We start from the raw sequence: 17,172 nt of genomic DNA, 5'->3' as shown, positions 1-17,172 counted from the left end.
GCAATGTGCCAGTCCAGGGGCTGCAGCAGCGCAGCAAACTTGCAGCAGCGCAGCAGCAGCACAGCAGGCACATCTCTGCATTTCCCTTGGCACTTTTCGCTCATCTGTTCACATGCAAACGAATGGAGGCACTGCCCCACAGCCCGGCCCTGTGCAGACTTCGCACACCGCGGGGCCGCTGCGTGGACTTGTAAAAAAACTCCCTTCTGAGATGAATGAATGATGAATAGCCTGAGGGCCCCAGCCAACACTTCAGGCTTGGGGGGCTGGGCCGAACTGGGCAGCCAACAGGCAATCGAACATGACGGGAAAAATAGTTTTGGTGGCTTCTAGTGAAGCCTAAAGAGTGCCTGCCTCGCCGTCGAGGCAGGGGTGTATAGACAGTTCCCTAAGCTAGTTTCGCATTCGTTATTCGTGCATCGCGGAGATCCGCTGTCCCTGTTTCCTGGGGAGAAGAAAGGAAGCGGCAGCGCACTTAGCCACCGAAACCGTAGAGGGTGCGGCCCTGCCTCTTGAGGGAGTACACGATGTCCATAGCGGTGACGGTCTTTCTGCGGGCGTGTTCGGTGTAGGTGACGGAATCCTTGATGATGTTCTCCAGGAACACCTTCAACACGCCTCTAATCTCCTCATAAATGAGACCAGAGATACGCTTAACACCACCTCTGCGGGCAAGACGGCGAATTGCCGGCTTCGTGATACCCTGGATGTTGTCGCGCAACACCTTGCGGTGGCGCTTGGCGCCTCCCTTTCCCAACCCCTTTCCTCCTTTTCCTCGGCCAGACATTTTGGTTTTTTATGGAACAGACACAACAGACAGTCTCGTTGTAGCCTCTAAATAACGGATGTGAGACATACCCACGCCGATACCATCACGAACAACAACACGCGCACCCTGCACGTACAGTGGGGGAACATGCAGTCTCTGTGCAGCTAGCCTGCTAGCCCGCGCCCGGGCGAACAGCCGACCCCCAGCCTCGCTTGTTGTTTCAGCAAATAAAACGCCACTGTTTTCCAAATCTTTTATTCTCTATCCCAATTTTTTGCAAAATTACGCTTTAATAACTGCTAAATAAAGCAAGTAGAGGCCGCGGAAGTTACTCACTGCCACCTGTGCAATGTACGGAAGTACACAGGGTGGTACAGCAGGTGCTGCAGCATCCCCGCGCCTCCTCCGTCGCTCGTATTGGTTGCTCTACTAGCAGTCTTTTGCCTAAAACTAATTCTTTAAATGCTTCTTCTGCCAACTGCCATCAAGTTTGTGCTTTTAGGACTAAATACATCTGTAGATTATTGTTCAGTCCCCGCAGGATTGGTTCACGTCGCCCTTGTATAACAACGACCCCCCACAGTTCAGGTCGTAGCAACCTGCTGAGACGCTAAGAATATGCCTGCATTTGTGTGTACATATGCATAATTTTGTTGAATGTCTGAAATGCTGCAAGTACGCATGACTATGCTTTGAAATTAACGGGCTGCCACCCGACAGGGTTCGCGCTGTTTACGCTGCTTGTGCTGTTGCTGGCACTTCTGTCTTTGCATCGTTTGGCAATATAGTCGCTTGATAAACAGGCTATGTGCAGTTACGAAGAGATTTATTAATGACAAAAGCACTGCAGGTGTCATTTGACTTCTAAGTCACTGAATGTTGCAGTTGCAGTGGTGCAAGATGCATGCAAGAACGGAAAGCCGAGCGCGAGGGGAACGAACTCTAGCTGTTAAACTAGGAGGACCTTAGTGCGTCCTACTTGCTGCGAGACACAGTACAAATGGCGGATACTACAGCTACGAGCTCGTTCGTTTGTAAACCGGCGGTGACGAAAGCATTGGCGAAAAGTGCAGTGGAGGTGCAAATCCACTGCTGCCCAGAATTCCTTTCGGGCCCTAACCAAAAAAGTGCAAGCAAATGCCCGTCTGTGTGTGTAACGGTGGTTCGATGGGTTCACTCGCCACTGGCTGTTAAAGGCAGTCTAGCTCCTGCTTGCTCGAACTGCCGCCTTTCAAAAGCTCTCTACAGAGGTCCTTAACACCAGTGGTAATGGCAAACTCTAAATGTATTGGTCACACTAGCGGAAGCTCCTGGCGACAAAATCAGTACTCCCATTGAGAGTCATACACATCCCCTTAGAGGGGAGCTCCCATGCTGTGCCCCGCAGGTTGCTCAGTATGCTGCATGATGCATGTTTTTCCCAGTAGAGAAAGCAGCTGCAGCACCACCAGCTCCATGAGCCTTATATGCTTCTGTCGCTGCTGCTGCTGCGTGGCTTTGAAAAGAACAGGGCTGGGCATTCAAAAACTCACTAGAATGCTGCTGTTCCGATATCATCAGCTGCGCGAGCAACTACATGGAAAGGAAGAGGGCGGGACATTCCAGCACTCCCTAGAATGCTGCTGTAGCGATATAATCACCTGGGGAAGCAGCTACTTGCGCCGCTGCTTCTTTCTGCAACTAACTGCAGCGAATGCGGGCAAAGCAGCCATAAGGAGTCGAGCATGAGCCGTTTCGCAGCGGATGGCTCACCACAACAGCCATAGTGGGTCCGATAAATATTTGAAAAACAGAAAAAGCAACAGAGTCGCCAACAATGCACCAATGCACGTCAGCAAAGCAAACAGAAACCGCGAGTGATTCAGTTTAACAGGAGCTATGCGTCTCGAGCGTAACAAGTTCGTTCTTGTGCCTGTCACTGACGGTGACAAAGGCAACATTGCTACCCTCTACTGTTGCTACCTTTGTTGGTTTATTTGCTGGTTGGTTTATTTGCTGCTGCATTTGCAGATTCTTTGTCTGGTGATGCGCCGGCCGCTGCTACATCCGGCAGCGCGATGTGCAGCCCCCAATATTAAAATCAAATATGACTCAGAAGCAGCTCAAACCTCCAGCAGTTGCTGCTTCGTACCAGTCTTTGCTGCCTCTGCTGGAGCTGCGTCTAATGCTACCATTGATAGCCCAGGATTCAGCGGCTTGGTAAGATGTCCTGCAACTTTGGTTGCAACGGTTATTGCTTCATGTTGCATCTCTTCTTGCGGCTGCGAAGACTGTAGCTGATGCAGTGCGTGCGAGAGCATCTCTAAACGCTGGTGAGACTGAGCCAGGACCTTTTGCTGCTGCTGCAGCTGCCGCTGCTGCAGTTGCTGCTGAAGCAGCAAATATTGCTGAGCGTATTGGCTATCAGGTAATAGTGGAGGCGTCAGGTGCACTTGCAAAGCGTCATCTTCCAGGCGCGCAGAATTTTGCGCTTGCCCTTGCTGCAGTTGCTCTTGCATCTGCTGCTGCTGCTGTGATGAGGGCCGCTGTTGGAGCATCCAGCCCGACGGTTTTGGGAGGTTGAAGCACAGGTCAGGGGCTGACGCTGGTTGCTGGAGGAGTTGCTGTTGCTGTTGGAGCAGCAACATCTGCTGCTCTTTTTGTTGCTCTTGCTGCAGGCGAAGCTGTTTTTGCAAGTGTTGCAGTTGCATCTGTTGTTGGGACTGTAGCTGTTGGAGCCGGTGCAGTTGCTGCGGATGTTGCACATCTTGAGATTGCAGCAGTTGGTTTTGTTCCGGTTGCTGATCCTGCTCCCCCAGTTGTTCCTGCCGCTGTTGCTGGTCTTTTTTTTGCTGCCTCTGCTTTTGCTTCTGCAGTTGCTTCCTGCACCGTTGAGCACGTAGCTTCGCTTGCTGCTTCGCAGCTGCAGCTGCATGCGGAGCATCAGGGTACGCAAGCACTTCTCCTTGGTGCTGGTTTATGTGCGCCTCAGAACATCTTAGCTTCTTTTGTCGCTGCTGCAATTCTTCCAAGGCACACTGCTGCTGCTCGGTAATGGGCCCATCTGACTGCTGAGCATGCTGAACGTACTCCTGTTGCTGGCTTTTGTCCTTTGTGTGCTTGTGTTGTTGCTGTTGCTGTTGCGGGTGCTGTTGCTTTTCTTGTTGGCAATAATGTTGCTGCTTTTGGTGCTCTTCCTCTTGCTGCTGCTCCCGCTTGTGCAGATCGAACGGCACATTCAGCTGCTGTCGTTGTTGGCAGTTAGCTTGATACAGCGCCTGCTTCTCATAACTCTGGGAACGCTTTTGGCTGTTCTGTTGGCCCACCAGTTGCGGCTGCTCTGCTAGCTTCTGCTGCAGACGCTGCTGGTTGACGCTTTTTGCCGCCTTCGCCTTCGTCAAAGTCACTGTTGTAGCAGCTGCTGCAGGCGTGGTTGCTGAGTCAGCTGCCGCTGCAGGGCTTCCTTTTGCTTCACCTGCTGCGTCTGCTGCGCCCGCTGCAGCGTTAGGCCTTCCCTTCGAGGTAATCTTCTGCTTTCTTTTCTTGTTAGGTTTTTGTTGGAAAGGAACAAAGTCGTCCGCGAGCCTTACGCTGCACCAGAAGCTGCTGCTATTGTTGCTCCCGGTACTGATGCTGCTACTACTACTGGAGTTAGTCGTGGAGCGTTGCTGTTGTGTTTTGAGCTCTTCCGTACAGATACCAGTTTTAGGGGCCACACGTCTTCTGCATTCAAGATTCGATGTCACTGGTTGACTGCGCATGGGCAAGCGCTTGGGGGAGGGCTTGTTCTCCTTTGCAAACGCAGCAGCAGCAGGTGCGACGAATGCAGACTTGGCAGCAGACGGCATGGCGGCGGCAGGCGAGGAAATATCGGGCTTGGCAGCGGCATCAGGCGCACGAGAAAAAGGCAAAGCAGTAAACTCAGGGAAAACACTGGCATTGATGGGCGCTGCGGCCACTGGCACAGTAGCGAGGGCTGCAGGGTCGCCAGGCATATGGACAGCTGCAGGCTCATGAGCAGCTGCAGCAGCAACAGTAAAAGGTACCTGCCTTTCCACATCCTGCTGCAGAAGCGCATGCTCAGCTTTTCCGCGGATGAAGCTCATAGTGGGTACCAAGGCCTCATACACCTCTTTACGCGCTGTCAAAACAGTGGGGCTCTTATGAGTATCACAGCGATACCTGGCGCACGCTTTTCGTGACGGGTTCGATAAGGCTGGGAGTGTGTACACGAGGCGGCACGTTTCGTCTTGTGCATTAATCGAGCCAAACTCAACAGGCTGCGGCTGCTGCTGTTGCTGCTGCAGCATCTGCTGGTGCTGCCAGGGGCTTCGTTGTGGTAGCTGCTGCGTCGACGGAGACCGCTGTTGCTGCTGCCGGCATATTATCATTGTTGCATTCTCCAGCTCCTCCTGCGTGTACACGAATGGCAGCTCCGGATAAGAGTAACAGCGTCGCATGCACAGAAGCCGGCGCTCCATCGGCTGTCGCTCTAGCCTCTTTGGCGAGCGTTGCAGCGGCTGGTGGTCCAGCTGCTCAGATAGAACATGTTGCAGCTCTTGTGCCTGATGGCCTGCTTCGAAAAATGATGAAGTAGTCTCCTGTTGCCGCTTCTCCTGGTGCACGACAGCAGGGTGGACGAACCCATCCAGCGACATCAACTGTTCTTTTTGCTGGTGCAGCTTCGTTTGTTGCGGTTGCGCTGCAGGGACCATTGATAAAGTCTCTTCAACACCGTGTTTGTTCTGTTGAGTCCGGTGGCGCTGTATATCATATCCTCCTGCTGTATGCGCCATGGGGCAGTGATCCAGGCGAACCTGCCACCGATGCTGCTGCTGTGGCGGCGGCTGAGGTTGCAGCTGCTGCGGCGGTCCCTGTGGCTGCTGCTGCAGCTGCTGCGGCTGCTTCTGCAGATGCTGCCCTTCCTGAGAAGCAGCTAGCAACGCTGCCGGCATCACCCACAGATCAGCACTGCCAGCAGCAGAGTCAGGCTGTGCGTGCATCGGCAAACACTCTGTTGGACTCTGTGCATTTGCTTGTGGGATAGGCAGCGAAGATGTCTGTTGATGCCGCTGTCGCTGCAGTTCCTGCTGCAGCTCTTGCAGACGTCTTTTCTGCTGCTTAGCAGGAGAATGCCAAAAATTAGGCTGCTGCATCAGTTGCTCTTTTTGCTGTATCCGCTGCAGTCGCTGTTGTTGCGTGCTGCGCTTAACTGCAGGAGCTGCCTTGCCTTTATACCTTTTTCGAGGCTTCACTTGCACGGGAGCATCTTGCTGCAGCATCTCGTCGTGCTTTGCCCCACAGTAAGGAGCATTTGCCGCTGCTGTCGTTTCTGGGCGGGGTTCCGTTGCCTCTGTGTCTGTCAGTTCTGCCTCTGCTGCATTACGACTAGGAGAACTTAAGGAATTTTCGGCAACAGCCGCTGCTAGCTTGATTTTTCGTTGCTGGGCTCCTTTGTTCTTGACACGCCGCTTTCGGGTCGAAGCTTTCCGCAATACACCAACATTTGCAACTGCTGCTGTTGACCCTGTTGCTTCTGCGACTTCTACAGCTGTTGTGGGTAGCGGTAGTGTCGACACGCAACACGGCACAGCTTCTGAACTTCCAGTTGTGCGAGCTGAGTAGTCTGTCAGATGACGCTTTTCCTGCTCTTCCTGACAAAGGAGACGTCGGTGCTGCTCCTCTTCATTAAGAATGGGCGCTTGCTGCCTGTTTTGAACAACCTGTAGTTGCTGGTTCTGATTACCAATTTGCTGCTTCCGTTTTTGAAGCTGCGTGTCACGGTAATGCTGGTCTTCCTGTGGAGGGTCCCGTTGGTGAACGACGGGCTGGACCAGCTGACTACATTGTTGCTGCAGTCGGTGTTGCTCTTGCTCTTTCTGTTGCTGCTGCTGCTCCTGCTGCTGGATCAAAGTCAAATCGTCCTGTTGTTGCTTCCGGGATTCGCAGCCGCAGGACCCCTCATTGAGTTTTGGGAGCAACAGCATCTGCAGTTGCTTCTTTGGTGCGGGCGCCAGCAGCATCTGCTCTTCACAGACACCTGGAGCGTCTGAGGCGACTATTCTCCTGCGGAGAGCTCTAAAACCTTCTTCGTCCCATTTTTGGGGGCTCTGTGCAACTCTGTCTCGATTGTTGGCCGGAGAGACTGAAAGGTTCCCCCGCACCATTTTTAGGCCAATTCGGCCTGCACTCCTCCTAAAAGAACCAGAAACTGCTGAATAGTTGGATTTTCGTGCCTTAGGCTACCTTAGGAGGACCTGAAGGTCTTGGCATGGCTTCAGCGAGGATTAGAGGCACTTGAGTCCTTCGACGATTGTCATCAGGCTGTGTCTTGCCAGTTTTTCAGGGCTAGGAATTAAAAATATAATTGTCTTCGACCAAAGAGTTGAAAACAGCAGTAAAGGGCCAAGTAATGCCAAAGTTAGGCAACCGGTATGCTGGTTGTGCCCGTGAGGAAGGTACTATAATGCATGACAGTATCTGTCCATATCTCGAAGGATCAGGAGGAGAAAAGTTTAGCAATAATGTAGGTATAGAGCTTAAAATGTAATGTGGGAATACTTTTTCAAGGAAACAAAGCTTAAATTTCGGGGTTTCAAAGGGAACGCCGGGCCAATGGACCACCAGTCACGCCAATGGTGTCACATAGGTGACCAGGCCAATCTGTCCTCTACCGTTGTTAAACAAAAGAAATACTATAAAACGACAAATGTTAATAATAAAAATAAGTGAGTACGATACCTGGGGAGAAGCAAAGGAACATGACCTTCAGGATATGGCACCTGCTGCTGGGCACGCGACCAACTACGCGACCCCAAGGGAAGCTTCCTTATTTGAACACAAAGAGGAACCGTTTAAGTAGTGTAAGTACATCTAATGCTAGAAATATAAAATACTTTCAGTGTGCTCCTGCCTTAAATTTGGTCGGCCGTTGGAAATTATTCTCAGTGTAGCAACTAGCCGTTTGCCTTTCAAAATTAGTAGTGTCTTACAAGCAACAAGGACTACCGTAGGGATCGCCGCAGCAGCATGCGCAGTTGCTGTAGCAGTAGGCATGCTACAGGGCATCGGCACCATCAGCCTAGCTTTAAAACGGGCCAGCAACTGTGATAGTGGCAGCAGCCTCACGTTTTTGACGCCTGTCGGCTTACGTAGGAAGCCTCCCTTTGCGACATGCAGACATACCGCGCTGCCTAATTGTAGAAAGTTTTAGGGTATGTAAGTGTGCAACTAAATTCTTGCAGCCAGTGGAACTATTCCAGCCAACTGCACGGTTGCTGCGTGGGCTGATCACTCTGGGATCACGTTAGGTAAAAGAGGTGAAGTGCATCGCAGATGAAAGCTTGCGTCGTCGGTGAGCTTCGGGCTAGCCGTTGCTACCCAATGCCATTGAGCTCAACGTTCATGGATTGGTCAGAAGGCACCGATGGCTCCTGAAGAAGAAGCACAGAATTGCTTACCAAATGACTCCACATTACATCAACTATACAATTAAGTTGCGATTAAGCCTTCTGCCTGCGTCACAACACGCTCTGACAGGCGGAGAAGTACGATTTCATGAAGCGCTGTGCAGCTACGGAGCCGCTTGTTGCTGCCGGGCCAAAGACGTGGCTACTGCACCACACGAACTCAATACACGCATCTAGGAAGTGCCCGCTTAACCGAGAATTTCTTCGCTGTAAACCATTCAATCGATCTATATAGCATACCCAATCAAGGACATGAAACTTCCGCGGCGTCGTATGCTTCAAGTGCTGCTTCCATGGTGTGGCAAACAACACAATTAAATCTTAATGGATTGCAGAGTAAGGCAGAAACATACTTAGAGAGGGCGTTTGCTATTCTGGAGTGCTTACACAGCCCACAGGTGACCAAGAAGCCATAGTTGTAGAGGAAGAACCTTTGATACTTTCAGTTAGCCAAAAGACGCGCACTTGGACTGCCCAACGTTGCAGCAAAATTATGCATTCCACTGCTCTAAAAGCTAGCTCTGCGGCTGTGTAGTGACAGGAACAGTTCCAGTGAAAAACAAAACAGTCGAAGGGCCACAGGCTTGGCTGGCTCAGGCATAGGAAAAAACCGGCAACCTGTAAGTGTAAACCATCCCAACCTCCAGGAAAACTAGTTAGTGCATGTATAATCCTTCTGTTTCATAGTCTTTTGCCCCTTGCAAGCATCATGCCAGAAGCAAAGTGCGGTAACTCTTAGGATTTATGTTGTCTACATTAGCCTCAGTAGCCAGTCTTCACGGAAACCGCCTCCGAGGGAAGATGAAAAGTGGGGAAAAAGGGCCGCTCGTGGGCTAAGAATGGTGAGCAGACAGCAAGCAGCAAGGTAAGCAAGTGGACATTTCATTGTGCACAATTGTCTGCGCACATGCATCACCAGTCAATAGATGCTTGGCTGGGTTACTGTTTGGAAAGAGGTGAAACAAAAACATGCGCGCTCTTCTTTCCTCCATAGGAATGCAGAAGATTACAAGTGATGGCTTGTGATTCCATTCCGACATGTGATGCGCTCGGCATTTTTTTCTTCCCCTGGCAAACTTTACACTGCCATATCGCTGTCATCTGAAGTGGCTGGGCTCAGCTCTGCCACTTCAAATGCCAGTGACACCTGAACAAATTTAGCGCGTGTTCCAACGCCGGAGCCTAACCTCCTTTCAACCACAACGCAGTCCCTTCACTCCCGCATATGTTGAGGAAATTACCACTTCTGCTTTCGTTTAACGTGCCCTCTACTGCCCAACCCACTATGTGTTTCGCATTCACTCGTAGCAAGCACTGAACGTTGAAATATCGAACGATCCGATGTGTCTGTTGCAGCCAAACTGTGTGATGATTATCAGTACCTAAAGGTGCACCCAGTAGAAGTTGAGCCCTTTCTTATCCCCTTTTATTTGAATTTGAGTGCAATAACAGGGAAGGTCGGGCAGGCTTTCAACCCCACGGGCTGCATGCGCCGACCATTCACTGAGATGCCTCACGGTGTATAAACTTATCAGAAGCATTTCGATGTGGTTTATTGATGAAAATGCTTCGGATTTTGAGTGTTTGAAGCTTCTTCTTTTTGGTTACTCTGCGCCAGAGTCATAGCCCGCTGGCTGCAGCTGCCCCTTGCCTATCCAGACTGTTCAGCAACAGCAACGCGGCGTTTCTTCCACAGCCCTTCATCGTTTCAAAGCCTGGTTATTCTCTAAGCCAGAATTTTGACGATGATTTTCCCAGGAATGATGAGAGAAGCCCCTCGGGAGTACATACCTCCCAAATGGAGGGCCGTCTTGCGCATTGTCGGCTTCTTTGCGAGTTGTGTTATAATTGCCAAATACGGCGACCTTGCAGATATGCCGGAAAACAACAAACTTGGATGAATGCAGGGACAAGGAAACATTCGAGCCGATGGAGCTGTTGAGAAGCCTCGTCCAGCTGCACCCAACCCAGCACGGAATGCAAGATGGCACCAAGTGCAGCAGACAGCGCATCTGTTTCATTAGTGGCGGCAGCTCCAGTGGCAGCTTCAAAGCTGCTGAATATAGTCAGTATCCGTTTCTATCGCAGTTTAAGGGAACACTGCTGTAAGTAGGGAAGACAGCAGCCCAAAGGAATGCACTTCACGATCCAGCAGCTCAGCAGAAGGTTGGCTCGCGCACTGCAACAAGATAAGCCTAAACAGTGGCTGCAACAGAGGCGCAAGCGAATAGAAGCGGTGGCTGCTGCAAACCAAAAGCAGTAACCTGGCGAAGCGGTGGCTACTGCAAACCGAAAGCAGTAACCTGCCGATCCCATCACTCTTACAGATGCTGCTGCTGTTGCTCGTTGCAAGTCGTGCAAGCCGTAAACCGAAGGCACTTGACTTGTGCAGCGAGTTCGTTGGACATTTTGTGGTGTTTGAATTTTGCTATCGACGACATCTGCGGCCCATACAGGCCTCCAGCGACGACCTCATTTCAGACAAACTACTCTTTTACGTCGGACATGACACCTTGTTGCATCTGTTAACAGTAACATAGGCTTTGGCAAGCCCAGAAGTGTCGTAGCGGATTATACTGCGTAGTTGTTAGCAACTACGGGCACCCGCTGCTGTCGTTGCACCTAGAGAACGGTGCTTCAGCAGCTGCAGTGTATTGCTAATTCTGGGACGATGGAATGGAGACTTATGCATTGAATGAACGTTCGTGCTCTGTGCAAGGGAGACATGAAATACTACTGCTACTGCTGAGACGGGGAAACACCGCTGCTGGCGCAGCATGGGGATGTTGCTGCCCAGCGCAAGGCTGACCTCTTAAAAAGTGGGGGTCTGTTCCACTTCAACTGAAAAGCAAAAAAAGTAGAAAAGAACAAAACACATTCATGTGCATTTCATCGCCAGGCTCACTGCAATGCAGGGTACCCAGCGGCAAGCAAATGCGCCAAAAGCTCTGATGATGACAGCTGCAGCAGATGTAACAGCTGTTGCAGGCGTAACGGCGGCAACACAACAACGGTGCCCTTTGCATGCGCTAAAAAACATTTGTAGGGGCGCCGCTCGAGCCTCTGGGAAGGCTATCTTGTGCACCTTCTTCAAGCACAAGGCTGTCTTGCCTGCTGCAAAGCGTAGATGATTCAACCCTGTCTGAAGGCAGTTTCGTTTGCACTGCATCGAATTCAGATACTGCTTCTGCCAGGGGTGCTGCAACAGGTACTTCTGTCGCTGCTATGCAGTTCAGTGCTTCCCTAGGTTCTGCCAATGCGGCACATCCACCTGCTGCTAGTGTAAATGCCGCCGTGGACAACGCTGAAGTTCCATCGTCTGCTGCATATTCAGAACTTCTGTCGTCACTTGTTTCGGTTCTTCTTGCGGCCGTTTCCAGTTCAGGTTCGCTATTATTTGCCTTCGGTGGTTGAGCCGCCCCGTCATCTAGTGCTGCCTCTGGAGGCACTGACCCAGCTTCTAGTCTATGCGGACTGTAAACAGCGCCGGAGACATATGAAGAAGAAAACATGCCCTCTGCGACCGTCCCGGCAACAACAGTGGACTCTCCAGCAGTTGCAATATCATCAGCAACAGCTGCATCCACTGAAACAACAACAGGGCTCGAATTTACAACGTAGACGCCGCTCTCAGCAACGCCCTCGCTTTCCGTGACAACTGTGCCAACCGCCATCACTGTTGAAGCATCAGTTGCAACTGCTGCAGCGCGCAGCGCATCGCCTGTTTCGTCTTGAATTGATGCTGCTACTCCAGTAGCTGCATCAATCGCCATTGCTACCGCTGCATCAGGTGCTCTTGCTGTTGCCACATCGATGGCTGAAGATGCTGCATCAACTGCCGATGCTTCATTTAGACCAGCTACTACTGGTACGGCGGCGTCCGCTGTCGCTGTATCAGTTACAGCTGCCGTATCAGGCGTGGCTGCTGCATAAGCGCTGGCAGAATCCGTTGTTGCATCTGCCGGCCCCCCGTCGCTTGCTGTTGCTTGCTGTGCAGCAACAGCGCCTGACGATTCTACTCCCGGTGTGGTTGGTCGTGCCTCTACTGCATCATTCTGTTCTGCCGGGTTAAGCACAACTGTTGTGTGCTCGCTTGCTTCGGTGCTGGCACCTGCAGCCGACGCAGCAGAAGAGTCAGCGCTTGCGTCCGCTGTCGCATCCGCAGATGCTGCTTGGGCCTGCTGCTGCTGCTCCTGCTCCTTCTTGTACACCCTTTCTGCAGCAAGAACTTTAGTGAGCAGCTCTGCCTGCTGCCTGGGACCCAGCCGACTTGGCAGCTTCTGGCAGCGCACACATATCGAGAAGGCTTTGAACAAGCTCTGGAACTGAAGAGGGTCTGAAGCCTTCTGCGTCCTGGAGATGGCCCTGCGGATGGCAGCGAAGACGGGAAAGGTGAAGCAAGCAGCAGCACCAGCTAGTTCCTCCCCACACAGCCGCAAGAGGTCCTTGAGCAACAATTCCAGCGCTATTGAACCAACTTCTAGCAAACGGCGCTCAGACGCGCACAAACGACGCAACGGAAAACCGCCGCCTCTTGCAGCTCCTGTAGTGGAAGATGACGCCGTATCCTGCGTGAGGACAGAAGAAACGGGTGACAAACTGCGACACTATGATGATACGGAGTGCACTGACGAACACCACTGCAATGGAGCGTTAAGGACAAGTAGGCACGCATTCGTGGGACAGACACAAGTACGCAGATATCAGATCGATGAACTGTGAAGTTATATGACATACAGCAGGACAACAGAAGGTGCTAAACCGAAGGGCCTCTCACCTTCTCTGCAACAAGCGGTAGGCCGCTGCGGAACGTATCCCACGGATCCGACCCGCTCTCATCTCCCTCCGCACCGCGCCTTTGACGACAATTCACAAAATGCGGGGCGCCGTCTCGCTGCCTCCTGCGTCTGCGGGCTCCGGCGACGCCTCCCAAGTGTCCCCCATAACCATCATCTCCTCCCTCATGAGGAGAATAACCACCCCATCCCTCAGCTGCAACCCCTAAAGGGCCCCCCAAACCTGTCGCTCCTGGTAGCTGGGATCCGTCTCCCGTTGGACCCGCAAGAGCCCTTGAAGCCCCCACTCCCCCAGGGGGCTCGTACAAAAGAGGGCAGTGAGGCACTGGGAGGCCCTCTAATTTGAGAGACGCAAGCCTCGCAGATATGGCCATTCTGCGGGCCTCAGCGAAACCAAAGCGGTTTGAAGAGAAGACAAGAAGCTGCCGCTTGGGACCCGCCGTGGTACAGGTCCACGACTTGGTGTGAGAGTTGAACCAAACCCCTTTCGGCACTGAACACGGAAAATGGCAAGGGCACCAAACAGAACAACATCACACAAATGAGGTCCGTGAAAAAACACAAAGGCAAGAACAGAGAAGACCAATGCTAGCTCGAAAATATAAGCCACCCACAAACAAGCTGGCGTCATGTTGCAGGGAGCGGAAGATTCTGTTAACTAAAACGTGGCAAACAAGTAAGAACCAACGACCAGGAGCTTAGAGACGGAAAACGCAGAGGTCGTTTGAAAAAAACAAGCACAGTGGGAAAAGACGGTGGGAAAACGGTGATAAGGTGACACACAAATGCAAAGATGCTTGAAAATAGAAGCAATGGCAAAAACGCTGTGCGAGAAAAAGTGAAGCACGGACACACCAAGAGGCAGCCCACCGAAGTAGCACGCCAGCTACAGTGTGCCCCCAAATGACCGATTGCTACTTCAAAAAACCGATAAGAGTCGATGATTAGTTGAGCCCACGCCTCACCCCCGTCAAGAAGAGATTCTGTTCTGTGCCTTTCATATGTCCCTCCACTGCTTGTGCGTGTCGCAGGCCTCATACTGCCAGTGTTGCTGCTACTATTGCTACTGCACAGGGCTCCATTGCCTCTCTGGGAGCCTCCCTCCTCAGGACCACCCAAGCTAGAGTAAAGGCCACTTGCCGCTGCCTCCGCCCCCCGCCCTGAGTCACAAAGCACACACCTACTGCCCTGCTGCAAAGCCAATGCCTGATGCCGCTGTTGCTGCAGGTGCCGCTGCTGGCTGCAGGTGCCGCTGCTGGCTGCAGGTGCCGCTGCTGGATGCAGGTGCCGCTGCTGCTGCAGGTGACGCTTCTGGCTGCAGGTGCCGCTGCTGCTGCAGGTGCCGTTGTGCCCTACAAGAAAGGACCCGACGTCTCTTCGATCGTTCGATAAGTCCTGCTGCGTGCTGCGGCACATACCATAAGAACACATACGGCCTGATCCCTCAATCAGCTTTACCGGCAGCAGCAATATAACCCTTTCAGACCCACAACGAAGCCAGCACCAGCGTAGATACAGCATAACAAGCCTACGGAGCCTTCATCCGTTCGAGTGTCTGTGGCGGAGTCCATAGCTTCATCATCATCACCTTCACCTTGCCGCATTGTCGTGACATACATATCTGGTCCTCTTGAGCTGCCACCTGGGGAGAATGCCCTAACATGAGGCTGCTGTTGCTGCTGCTGCTGCCTCCTAGCAGCAGCATTTCTGTTTCTTCTGCTGCCCCCCGCCGCAGCTGGCGAGGCGGCGGCGGTTTGACCCTTCGGTGTAGGTGCAGTAAACACATCTTGGGGGGGAACCCCAGGGCCACCTGAAGCCCCTTCTGCGGTCCCCCCTCCCCCTCCTGCTGCTTGGGCCTTGTCTGCTTCCTTGCAGTTAACAGCCATTTGGAAGGCTCTCTCGTGCCCGTAGCGCTTAGAGCTGAACACTGAGCAATAAAAAGACAGAGGCAAACGGGGGCGCACGTGCGGCCTGCAGATGCAGCTCACCCCCCACAAAAGCCAGTGTAGCTGCTGCTCGTATTGCTTGGTAACACCTGTTGTTGCTCCTGATGTGAATAAAAAGAAAGTTGCACCGGGAAGACAGCAGCAACACTTACCATGCAGCCTCTTGCCTACGCCAGAAACGCACGCCAGCCAGCAGCCTGTAGAGCGGTTGAACCACACGCCACGGGGTACTTTCGAGGGAAGGGCGGGAGAGAAACCCTCCTCTGGATCTGCTGCTGCTTCGGATGCTGACGAAACGGCTGCTGTTCCTGCTGTTGCTGATGGAAGCTCTTGGGCTGCATCCACTTCAGGCGCCGGAGCGCCCGGCAAAGAGTGCAAAGAAGGCGGACTAGGGCCGGCCTCACCCTCAATTTTGTTGCTGCTAAGGTAGTCTGAAGCTGCAGACTCAGATGCAGCTGATGCTGGAAGCCCACCTGAAGAAGGGGGGCTACCTGTGCTGCTGGGATTGGACTCTTGCTGCTTGGGGGCAGAAGACGCACTGACCGCCGCTGCCGGATGGGCCTCCTCTTGCTGCTCTTGCTCCCGCTGATCGTCTTGAAGCATAGCCAGAAGCTGCTGCTGCTCTTTTCCCTGGTCCTGCAGGGAAGAAATCTGTTCCGGACTCACCGGAGCAGCAACTTGCTCCTGTGCAACATGTTGCAGCAATTCTTCCTGAAGCTCTTGCTGCCGCCGCTGCTGCAGCTCCTGACGCTGAAGCTCCTGGTGCTGCTGGAGCTCCTGACGTTGTATCAATTCATGTTGGAGAAGGCCTTGTTGCTGCAGCAGCTTCTGCTGCTGCAGCAGCCCCTGCTGCTTTAGTAATTCCTGCTGCTGCAGCAACTGTCTTGCTAGCTGTTCCTCCGCTTCTCTTTGACTTTGCTGGTCTTGGAGGAGCTGCTGACTTATTATATGCTGCAGTTGCTGCTGCTGAAGCTGTTGTTGCTGCTGCTGCGCCTGCTGCAGCTGCAGATGATGCTGCAGAACTTGAGGATTGACGGGTTGTTGGTGCTGCTGTAGCAGAAGCTGTTGCCGAAGCTGTTGTTCGTGTATGTGTTGCTGCTGTGCTTGTTGCTGCTGCAGGAGAAGCAGCTGCTGCTGCCGCCGTTGCTTCAGGTATTCTAGCTGCTGCAGTTCCGCTGGCTGCTGCTGCTGTGCCGCTGTTGCGTTGACTTGGGCTGACCACGGTCCTCCTGAAAGGCAGTTCTGTCCGTCAGAATCCACTAGCCAGAGGGTGGATGAGGCAGCAGCGTGGCCTGCTGCTGCTGCAGTAACCCCGAGGGTCAAGCACCCATTTGCTGCTGCTGCTGGGGAGGCTGTAAATGCTTCGCCTAAGGCACCAAAGCCAGCTGGGAGGCCAGCTGCGGTGACTGGAGGCGGCGACTGTGCTGTATCGTCTTTCATGGCGGCACACTAGATCTATACCCAAAGCGTTTGCTCTTAGCCCCAATACAGTTCTGGGGGTTACGGAGTGCGATAAGTTTTATATCTAGAAGCCACCCACCAAAGATTGCTCGAGTATCAAAGGAAAATATATCCCTCTAACTTTTTCCTGAAGAATCGATTAAGTGCAAAAAGACGGTGTGGCACGAGACCTGTGTAGCGGCGGCTGCTACAGCGGATACCGGAACTGCCCCAACTATATACGCACGAAGAGCAGGAAAAGGATCCCGACCGGGCTTAAATGTGTCTCGGATAAGAAACGGCCTTAAAACATAGAGTAAAAGTTAGTAGGATCACTGATAAGGAGAGCCGTACCAGCGGCTGCTGCTGCAGGCCCGTGCCGTTGCAGCTGCTACTGCTATTGCAGCGAAAGCGACGTGCACCGGCTAGCCTTCGCAGCTCTTCTGACTCAGAATACTGGGAAATTGCAAACTAAAGCAATCACCACTGGGAAAAAGAATGCTGGATTTATCTACCAAGGCTAGGATAGGGAGGCAAGCCCAACCGCGCTCTGTCATGTAAGAGGGTATGACGTGTCTACGGTCTGCCTTTGCATGCAGCACCTCAACTGTGTGAATTCACTTGTTTATAAAGCCATCTTCATACTAGGTAATTTTGTGCACTGTGGTGTGTCTTGCTGCAGAACTACTGGGTTCGGAAGGCTAGTGCGGCGCAACAGTGTTCTGTTGGTTGTAATGTGATTGTGGGATGCAGCGATTCGCTTCAAAAGACGT

At 52.6% G+C, this 17,172-nt stretch overlaps 3 protein-coding genes across 3 annotated transcripts; all 3 read right to left on the bottom strand.

Annotated features, from left to right (window-relative positions):
- Positions 1–475: 475 nt before the first annotated feature.
- Positions 476–787, bottom strand: ENH_00031070 (histone H4, putative; the record flags this gene model as incomplete). The annotated part of the gene is made up of 1 exon (XM_013580156.1): positions 476–787. The coding sequence occupies one exon, from the start codon at positions 785–787 to the stop codon at positions 476–478; it is 312 nt and encodes a 103-aa protein (XP_013435610.1).
- Positions 788–2,871: 2,084 nt separating this feature from the next.
- ENH_00031060 (hypothetical protein, conserved) lies at positions 2,872–6,915 on the bottom strand (the record flags this gene model as incomplete). Its single annotated transcript, XM_013580155.1, has 1 exon — positions 2,872–6,915. The coding sequence occupies one exon, from the start codon at positions 6,913–6,915 to the stop codon at positions 2,872–2,874; it is 4,044 nt and encodes a 1,347-aa protein (XP_013435609.1).
- Positions 6,916–11,246: 4,331 nt separating this feature from the next.
- Positions 11,247–16,399, bottom strand: ENH_00031050 (hypothetical protein, conserved; the record flags this gene model as incomplete). Its single annotated transcript, XM_013580154.1, has 6 exons — positions 11,247–12,785; positions 12,995–13,506; positions 13,979–14,173; positions 14,370–14,418; positions 14,546–14,940; positions 15,112–16,399. 6 exons carry the CDS (start codon positions 16,397–16,399, stop codon positions 11,247–11,249), a joined length of 3,978 nt encoding a protein of 1,325 aa, XP_013435608.1.
- Between the last annotated feature and the right edge of the window lie 773 nt (positions 16,400–17,172).

Source organism: Eimeria necatrix, genomic scaffold (genome assembly GCF_000499385.1).
Source record: "Eimeria necatrix Houghton genomic scaffold, Enh_scaff227, whole genome shotgun sequence".
Taxonomy (NCBI): domain Eukaryota; phylum Apicomplexa; class Conoidasida; order Eucoccidiorida; family Eimeriidae; genus Eimeria; species Eimeria necatrix.
Note: the sequence above shows the minus strand (reverse complement) of the source record. Positions and strands in the feature narration are given on the sequence as shown.